Source organism: Triticum dicoccoides, chromosome 1B (assembly GCF_002162155.2).
Source record: "Triticum dicoccoides isolate Atlit2015 ecotype Zavitan chromosome 1B, WEW_v2.0, whole genome shotgun sequence".
Taxonomy (NCBI): domain Eukaryota; kingdom Viridiplantae; phylum Streptophyta; class Magnoliopsida; order Poales; family Poaceae; genus Triticum; species Triticum dicoccoides.
The window spans coordinates 493,368,153-493,377,208 of record NC_041381.1 but is presented as its reverse complement, the minus strand read 5'-3'; the positions used below and the strand labels follow the sequence as shown (position 1 = coordinate 493,377,208).

At 49.1% G+C, this 9,056-nt stretch overlaps 2 protein-coding genes across 3 annotated transcripts; one reads left to right on the top strand and one right to left on the bottom strand.

The window, feature by feature from the left end:
- The first annotated feature begins 677 nt into the window (after positions 1-677).
- Positions 678-4,080, top strand: LOC119343962 (probably inactive leucine-rich repeat receptor-like protein kinase At5g48380). The gene is made up of 3 exons (XM_037614653.1): positions 678-833; positions 1,662-2,542; positions 2,640-4,080. Exons 2-3 carry the CDS (start codon positions 1,721-1,723, stop codon positions 3,633-3,635), a joined length of 1,818 nt encoding a protein of 605 aa, XP_037470550.1. The 5' UTR covers positions 678-833; positions 1,662-1,720; the 3' UTR covers positions 3,636-4,080.
- Positions 4,081-4,603: 523 nt separating this feature from the next.
- On the bottom strand, positions 4,604-8,537 carry LOC119343939 (putative disease resistance protein RGA4). 2 transcript variants are annotated; one of them, XM_037614647.1, is made up of 2 exons: positions 5,053-8,537; positions 4,604-4,746 (listed from the first exon to the last, which is right to left on the bottom strand). In XM_037614647.1, the coding sequence occupies exons 1-2, from the start codon at positions 8,378-8,380 to the stop codon at positions 4,724-4,726; spliced, it is 3,351 nt and encodes a 1,116-aa protein (XP_037470544.1). In that variant the 5' UTR covers positions 8,381-8,537; the 3' UTR covers positions 4,604-4,723. The 2 variants fall into 2 exon arrangements, with proteins under 2 accessions (XP_037470544.1, XP_037470547.1); XM_037614650.1 differs by having other exon boundaries at positions 4,604-8,536.
- Between the last annotated feature and the right edge of the window lie 519 nt (positions 8,538-9,056).

The window sequence follows — 9,056 nt, the reverse complement described above, 5'->3', positions numbered from 1 at the left end:
GCGGCGCGTGGGGGTGGCCGGAGCGGGGGAGTCGCCTATCGCCTATCGCCTCTGAGGGTTTAGTTAAACCCCCGAGTTTTCTTATTCTAGATACAACATTATTTGCACCAATTTGGTGTCAAAATGGATAAATATTTGCTAGCTTTACAGCGCAAACTAACTCCAGGTCGAAACTTTACCGGCGTTCATAACGTTTGTTTTCTGTTGTAACGATGGTTGTAATGCTTGGTTGTTGCTCTATATATGTAAAAAAGAAAATGGGGGCGGAAGACTTTTTCGTCTAACCTTTACGAGCGTGCAACATACTCCGAATTTTAGCAGTCACGATCATGGCCGCGGTAACCCGAAAACCTGAAGGGTGAACGCCCTTGGCCAGTTCCTGCAATATCTTCCGTGGTCACGACGGAGAAAGAGGAGGGGACCCGAGACCCGTCAGGCCGTCACCCACCTCCTCCATTCCGACCTCAGTGACACGGTGGCGCCGTAGCCATTCGTCCGGCCGGCCACCCATCATCAAGAGAGAGAGAGCAGACGGGTTGACTGGGGCAGTTGACCGGCAAAGTCCGTGGATCTCCGCGTCCCCCAGTCTCCATACTGCGCGCCCCTCTCGCCGTCGCCGGGCCCACCCGCCCCCCGGCTGGGACCCCACCCGCTTAGAAAAATTCTCTCGCCTCCACTTTCTTTTCCTTTCTTTGACGGGCGGCTGCTCTCCTCTCCTCTCACCTCACCTCCGGTCCTCCCTCCTCTCCCCCCACTCACAGACTCTTCTCCCCTCCTCCTCCTCCTCCCTGGGTCCTCCCGGTTCCCACCTATGCGAGGACGGCGAGCTTCAGGTAATCGATTCGACCTCGCCTCTTCTCTCAGATTTTGTACATGTTCTTCCATGCTTTGCTGTGGCGCGAATGATCTTGGGAGTGCTCGAGCTCTGGGTTGGTTGGTGCCGCCGTGGATGCGGGTTCTTGGGGGGTACAGTAGCGGTTCGCAGAGTTGCCATGCCCATGTGCGGCGAGGAAGAAATCGCTTGTTTCTTGGCCTGATTGGTGCGGGTTTGTTGCTGGGGCAGCAGCAGCAGCAGCAAGGGGTTTGTCCGTCCAGTGGTCTTCATTTTTAGTTAAAAAAATCCAAGAGGGCCAGCCCCTGGGAGGGAAATCAGGGAGGAAAATAGCATACACATATGCGACATATGGATGGTGCGGCGCCATTCCTTTTGGAGATTTTTCTTTGCTGGCCCTTAGATTTTCTTCTTTCTGGAAAGTGCGCCTTTTGGCAGTTCGAGCCGTTCGCTTCTGTTGCGAGAAATCGAGATATTTAATAAGAAAAACCTCGTTGGCTGTTCCTATAAATTATAATTGTGGTCTCGATTGATGGTTCAGCAGTCAGGAACTGCCTCCGGTTGCAAGTTTTTACTGTTATTGGTAGGGGTGGTGATTAATCACCAAACCAATTGCACTTATTCTTTGGTGCTAATCTTAGCAGAACCTTCGCATCATATGTTATTTGCTATGGCTGTAGTGGGGATCAGTTCCCCACTGATGTTGTCCTTGTGTTATGCTTTTCAGTATTGCAATCAAATCAATATTTTCGTTTTAGAATATATGGTTGTTATCACCAACTGGTATGTGTTTCTCTAATTTTATAAATTTGATTCTGTTTACGTACAGGTGAAGCTTGAATCTAGAAGTTGTCACGAACGAGAGGTGACGTTAGGCGCAAGTGCTCGATGGCAAATCATTATGCTCCTCTGAGGGTTATTCTTCTACTGTTGCTGGTCTTCCCTTGTTTCGCATCTCAAGCTGACATCGAATGCTTGAAATCTGTTCAGCAGTCAGTGAATGACCCCAACGGTGTACTCAAATCCTCATGGAATTTTGGGAACAACACTGATGGCTACATATGCCGATTTACCGGCGTGGAGTGTTGGCACCCAGATGAGAACCGAGTTCTTTCTTTGCGCCTAGGCAACCTTGGTCTCCAGGGTTCATTTCCTCGTGGTCTTCAGAATTGTAGCAGTATGACAGCGCTGGATCTGTCAAACAACAACTTTTCAGGATCAATCCCTCAAGAGATCTCCCGGGAAATACCATACTTGACATCATTGGACCTCTCCTACAATGCTTTTTCTGGCGCCATCCCACAAAATATATCAAATATGACATACCTGAACCTCCTCAATCTCCAACATAACCAGTTTAGTGGCCAAATTCCAGCACAGTTTCAACTTCTTAGTCGATTAGCTACATTCAACGTTGCAGAGAACCAACTATCAGGGCCTATTCCATTTTCATTAGCACAAAAGTTTGGGCCACCGAATTTTGCCGGTAATCAAGGGCTATGTGGGGCTCCATTAGATGAATGTCAGGCTTCAGCAAAGAGCAAGAACAACGCGGCAATAATTGGAGCCATTGTTGGCGTCGTAGTTGTGATCATAATTGTTGCAATAGTTGTGTTCGTTTGTCTGCGGAAATTACCAGCCAAGAAAGCAAAAAAGGATGAGGATGAAAATAAGTGGGCAAAGAGTATCAAAGGAACAAAAACAATCAAGGTAAACTACTTTGCTGTTTCCTTTTCTTTTATTTTGGGTCGAAAGGCAATGTCCAAAACAATAACTTACTTTTGTCATGGTTTTGTCAATTATCCAGGTGTCTATGTTCGAGAATCCAGTTTCAAAGATGAAACTAAGTGATCTTATGAAGGCCACCAAACAGTTCAGCAAGGAAAACATCATAGCTACTGGAAGGACAGGAACTATGTACAGGGCAGTGCTACCTGATGGTTCTTTTCTTGCTGTCAAAAGGCTACAAGATTCACAACATTCTGAAACACAGTTCACTTCAGAAATGAAGACACTTGGCCAAGTAAGGAATCGCAACTTGGTTCCTCTTCTTGGATTTTGCATTGCTAAGAGGGAGAAGTTGTTGGTGTACAAGTACACACCCAAAGGTTCACTCTATGATCAGTTACACGAAGAGGGGAAAGATTGCAAGATGGATTGGCCTCTGAGGTTAAGAATTGGTATTGGTGCAGCGAAAGGTCTTGCGTATCTTCACCACACTTGCAATCCTCGAATCCTTCACCGCAATATAAGCTCCAAATGCATCCTCTTGGATGACGACTACGAACCAAAGATTTCGGATTTTGGGCTTGCTAGGCTTATGAACCCCCTAGACACCCATCTCAGCACCTTTGTGAACGGAGAGTTTGGAGATATTGGTTATGTGGCACCAGAGTATGGGAGCACGCTGGTGGCCACGCCGAAGGGTGACGTCTACGGCTTCGGAGTGGTTCTGCTTGAGCTTATCACCGGTGAGAGGCCTACCCAGGTTTCCACAGCTCCAGATAACTTCAGGGGGAATCTAGTAGAGTGGATCACCTACCTATCCAACAATGCCATTCTCCAAGACTCAATCGACAAGTCATTGATAGGGAAGGACAATGACAGTGAGCTGATGCAGTTCCTGAAAGTTGCGTGTTCTTGCACAGTCACCACGGCGAAGGAGAGACCCACCATGTTTGAGGTTTATCAGCTGCTTAGAGCCATTGGGGAGAAGTATCATTTCTCGGCCGGGGACGACATGATGCTGCCACCTCTAAGCACAGATGGAGAAACCCCGGACGAGCTCATTGTCGCCATGTAATCACAGATTCATATGTTGCAGAAGGCAAGTATGACCGCAAGCAAGGCGTTTTCCCTGTATGGTCTTTAATATTTTGTCCATGAGCATTATTACCATGCTTCAAGTGGAGTAGCGGTACGCTGCACACAATGTATATATAGTTGTTGTAGCTTGGTTCTCTTATCCACCATTGGAAGGTGGTGCTAGTAGCAGCGAGGATAATTTTCATACTACCTATCTAAGAATGGGGTACCTGTTAGTTAGCTAACTCTTGAGTTACTATGTGATTATGCCATATTGGGATTTGCGGTCTGTGGTGAACACCCATTATATGGCCTTCTGGATGGCGAAGGCGGCGCTTTCCTGAAGGCGTTGTCTTCGACTTTTCGACTACCTCTTTTTGTAGTGCATGTGTTGCCAAGGATGATGGTTAATGTTGATGCGTGTAGCGTGCCCTTGCGTGTCATGTTATTTGTTTTCTCTTTTATTTAATAATTTGTCCCTGTGCATCCTCGATGTCTTGACTAGTTCTTGATTTTACAGACCGAGTGTATATTGTCCTTTATTGAGAAGAAAAATATAAGACACGAATGTTTGAAATGGTACCTTATGGTGCTCCCTCCGTTCAGAAAAGTGGACGTCTGACGATGCACTCAACCTTTTTGAAACTTTGATCATATGGAAAACGATATGCTGAATGAAAATATCAACATTGGTTTTACCAGCCATAATTATTCCTAGTTATATTTTGAATTTGGCTTCTGTAGCATGCTGTGATAGAAAACTGTAGTTTAAAATTTCAAATTGTAGACAATGAAAAGGAGGAACTAGGTAGCACTTGATCCAATGTATCCTGACGTAGGTGTTGTGTGCTTAAACATGTTTCAGACTAGAGCAAAAAATAAAAAATCCTGATGATAAGTTACATGTGCTGCATGCGTTGTGGACTGAAATCTGATCAACCTTTTGTTATTTACTGCAATCAATGTAAAGGGGAGACAATTCGAAGCAACAAAAATAAGTGGTTGTTCTGACATGCACATGCCGGTGAAATGCACCCGGCTAAAAACAGAAAGTGTAATGAAAATGTACTTCAGCCAAAGGGCACATTAATTACATACAGAACGTACGAGTATACTAGAATTTCACACACATTACATACATACAGAAGGGATACAGATCCATCAGGTATCTCTCATCTTGCATACTACTCCCTCTATAAAGAAATGTAAGAGCGTTTAGATAACTAAATAGTGATCTAAATGCTCTTATATTTCTTTACGGAGGGAGTACAGTAGAATTTCACGCACAAATGGCAGACATTGACTATGGAATCTGAAATGCACACATCGCGTTAGATCCGGCATCGAACGGCGACGAACTGGAATGATAACGGCATCGGACGCACCAACACAACGAGCCTCTGGTCAATGGATCCGTTTAATCGGGATATGAGCTATTTTATCCCATTCTGGCCCGTCCTTGAGCTGCAGCTGGTTCAACAGCGCTGGCTTGCCCCCAATCAGATCAAGAACTTGCAGTGAAGATGGGAAACCGCTTGGCAGCGACTCCAGCCCCGTGCAGCACATTATGTTCAATTTTCTCAGAGAACTGAGGCTGCTGAAGTCGGCAGGGAAAGACTCTAAGGTGAGCTTGGAGCAATTGTCGATCGACATGCTTTCCAGTGCTGCAAAACTCGGCAAGGAATGCAGAGAGGACAACTTGGAGCACTGTCGAATGTGCAACGTCGTTAATCCGCTCGAACTCTCCACATGTGGAAGAGATGTTATGTTGCTGCAGTTGTCTATCTCCAGAGAGGCCAGAGACCGTAAACCTCGCAAACAAGTACCCAGCTGCTCATCTGTTATGTCTAGATGGGATATATGCAGCTTCTTGAGTGAGGCAAGCGCCTGAAGGTCCTCAAAATTTACACCTTGGCAGCGCCGCAGAGTCAAAACTGCAACTGCTTCCACCTGTTGCCGGTGCAGCAAGCCTATTGTAAGGATGGTGGTACAACATGTCTCTAGTGCAACACTGCAAGCTCTCGATGATGATGAGAAGGATAGCTTCATGTGTGAAGCAAACCCTGTGTTTCGGATAGTGACCTTCCTTATGGACTGAGAGAAAGGAGGCACTTTAACCAATTTGGGACAGTTCAAAAGACTCAGCTTACGGAGCTTGGGAAAAACATTGGTCACGCTCTCTTCTTTGGTCCACTCAACCCATTGTGGCATATCATCAAATTCAAGTTCTGACAGACATGGAAATGCAATCAACTTGGTTCCATAGAATTCATTGCCAATCTTTCTCAGTGAGCACATCTCTTTCAAATGCAAAACCTTCAGGCAGGGAAGTTCCCCAAGAGGAGGCAGGACCTCCCACTTCCTACAGTTGGTCAAATATAAAGATTTAAGTAGGCACAGTGTCTTTCCCTCTTTCAACTTCAAGCTCATGTCCAACCAACCGGGTGAAGTATTACCATGATATCTTCTGATACGGACCTCTTCAACATGCGGGTGCGGTTCAAGGCCTTCTAACACTTGAGCATCGACAGAAGGGTCACTCTTACCAGTGGAATTCCATTCTAGTTCTAGCACCTTAATACCCTGTTTCTTTCCTAGGCCAGCTTTGCTGGCCTCTTGTTTACTGGATACAACATCAAGGTTCTTGATATGGAGCTTTCTGCAGAGACCATTCATATCATACAAATCTTCTAACATATGACCCTTTTCCTTTTTAACATGGAACTCAATTGATCCCTGGAGATGAATCATTTCCCCAATCCCCACAACTTTCGACGTACTTGCCCTGTCCATATCCAAATGGCGCAAATATTTCAAGTTCCGCATATCTTTCGGAAACTGCTCGAGGCGGCACCTCTTAGGGATACTTAGTGTCTGAAGAAGGAACAGCTTTGTCACTGACTGTGGAAGCCTTGTAATTGTCTTGCAAAGAGCAAGGTACCTCAGGTGCATCAGTTGACCAATTCTGTCTGACAGATCAACCATATCGCAGCCATCCAAACCAAGCACACGGACACCCTTCAATTCTTTTAGGATATCATCTGGCAACTGACTGAGAGAAGACGAGGAATGTTTTAGAATTATGAGCGTGCGCAATCTTTTGAGCTCGCACCGGCCTTTGAGCTGTGTGACAGCATCAGCAGTAACAGATAAGTGCCGAACTGTACGAGGTATCTGCTTCTCCTCAGCACTCTCAACTCTTGCACAGTCAACTCGCGAGACACTCTCTGCCAGGTCATGCATCAGGTCATGAATGTAATAGTAATTCTGATGGCCCTCCTTGCGCTCGTGGAAGAAGGAACCCTGCACAAGTTGATCAAAGTACTCCTTCCCTGCATCCTCCAGTTTCTCCCCATCAGCTGGCCGGATGAAATCAAGGGCCATCCAAATCTTAACCAACTTGTCACGCTTGAACCGCCAGTTCTTCGGAAATATGCTGCAGATTGCAAAGCACGGCTGCAGGTGCTCCTGCAGGTTCCGGTAGCACAGCTCTAGCGTTGAGGTTACATTGGCATAGCTTTCCATCTCTGAGATCCTCTTCCAGTGACTGATACTCCGGGAAGCCTTGAGCATCCCGCCGACAACCTTGGCAGCCAATGGCAACCCCTTGAGCTTCTGAACAAGCTGCTCTCCAATTGCCTGCAAGGCTGGATGCTTGTCAGCACTGTCATTGCTGAAAGCAATCCTCGTGAACAGCGACCAAACATCGGCGAACGCCAGTCCGTCCAACCGAACCAGCTTGCTCGCCTTCAGCAAGTTTGCTACAATCCTTTTCCGGGTGGTCACCATGATCTTGCTGCCGGGTTGGCCACATCTAAGAGGAGCCAACACCTCGCTCCAGTTATCCTCGTCCATGCCCTCTTTGTTCCAGACATTGTCGAGAACCAGCAGGAACCTCTTGGATGACACAGCATCCTCGAGCTGCCTCTGGAGACAATCAAAGTTGTTCATGCTGTCAGGAACTTCTACCCCAGCAGACTGCAGGATTTGCTTCACGAGCCCGACCTTGTGGTAAGCGGCAGCAGGACACACCCACATCACCAAATTGAATCTCGCCTTCACCAAATCGTCGTGGAGCAGGACGCGCGCCAGCGTGGTCTTCCCCATCCCGCCGAGCCCTATGATCGCGGCGACGGGGATGGCGGCGGCGCGCGGATCTGCGCGGTCAGGCGGACTGGCGGTGATCAGCCAAGAGACCATGTCCTGCCGCTCCGCGCCGCGCCCAAACACCTCGCTGTCCTCCAGCAGCGAGCCTGTGGCCGGGCCGACCGGGGTGGGTGGGTGGCCGCTCAACTCGCCGGACCACGACGGCTGGAGGCCTGCCGCCTGCATCAGCCGCCCGGAGCTGTCGTTGATGCCGTCCAGCTTCTTGATGACGCCGTTGAGCCTGTTTAGCGACTCGTCGGTGCCGACGAGCTGCTTGCCGATCTTGACAAGGGGGGAGCGCGGGGGGCCGAGCGTCCGGTATTCGAACTCGTCGACGACCTCGTCGGCCTCGTAGACGGCGTCCTTGAGCTGCAGCAGCCACCGGTCGAGGTCGCCGCCGCCGCCCCTCGCGCCGCGGCTCCGCTCGACGGCGCTCGCCACGGCGCGGAGCTGCGTGAGCGCCCCGTCCAGCTGCTGGAGCGCATCCGGGACGCCGCCGTTGAGCCACCTGATCCGGTCGGCGGCGCAGGACTTGGCCTTGTCGACGACGATCCGTATGACCGGGCACACCAGCCAGCCGGCAACCGCCTCCGCCATCTCGCCGGCCGGTCGTCGGGAACCGAGGCTCGGTGCGCCGAGGGGATTGGGAGGAGTTGACGAGAGGAGGGGTCAGCGGCTAGGTGGAGCCTCCTCCGGGCCGTTCGAGGGGTTTTGGATTTGTCAGGCCGTGGAAATTTCGGCCGCGTCGCCATGTGGTTTTCGGGGCTATTTCTCGCATTGACGACGCCGACGCCCGACGGGCCCGAAATTTCGCTCGGTCGCGTCGCCTCCGCGTGGGGACGGACGGACGGGACTACCGGAGTCACTGGCCACTCGAATCTACTGGACGGCACTACAGATTTCCTACTGTTGGACCCGTCATCTCTAGCAGACCCTGCAAAATCCGAACTCGCATAAACATTTTGCAGTTCGTGAAAAAATATGTGTGCAGGCTGGCGCAGGCGAGGTCAGGCTCGGACCCCGCAAAACGAACCCGTAAAAAAACATATTCAGTTTGGTGAATATGTTTTTTACGAGTCGGTTGCGTGGGGTCTACTCGGGCAGCGCCGCGTCGACCCGTAAACCGAAAATCCCTTTAAGCGAATTTGATAGTGATTCCGACAAATGAGTTCAAATTCAAACGCTAAAACATAGTTCGCGCGTAAAAAAAACATAGTTTTGGTAGGACAAACGCAAAAGGACTTGCAAAAGTGACGACCACGTCCGACATCAT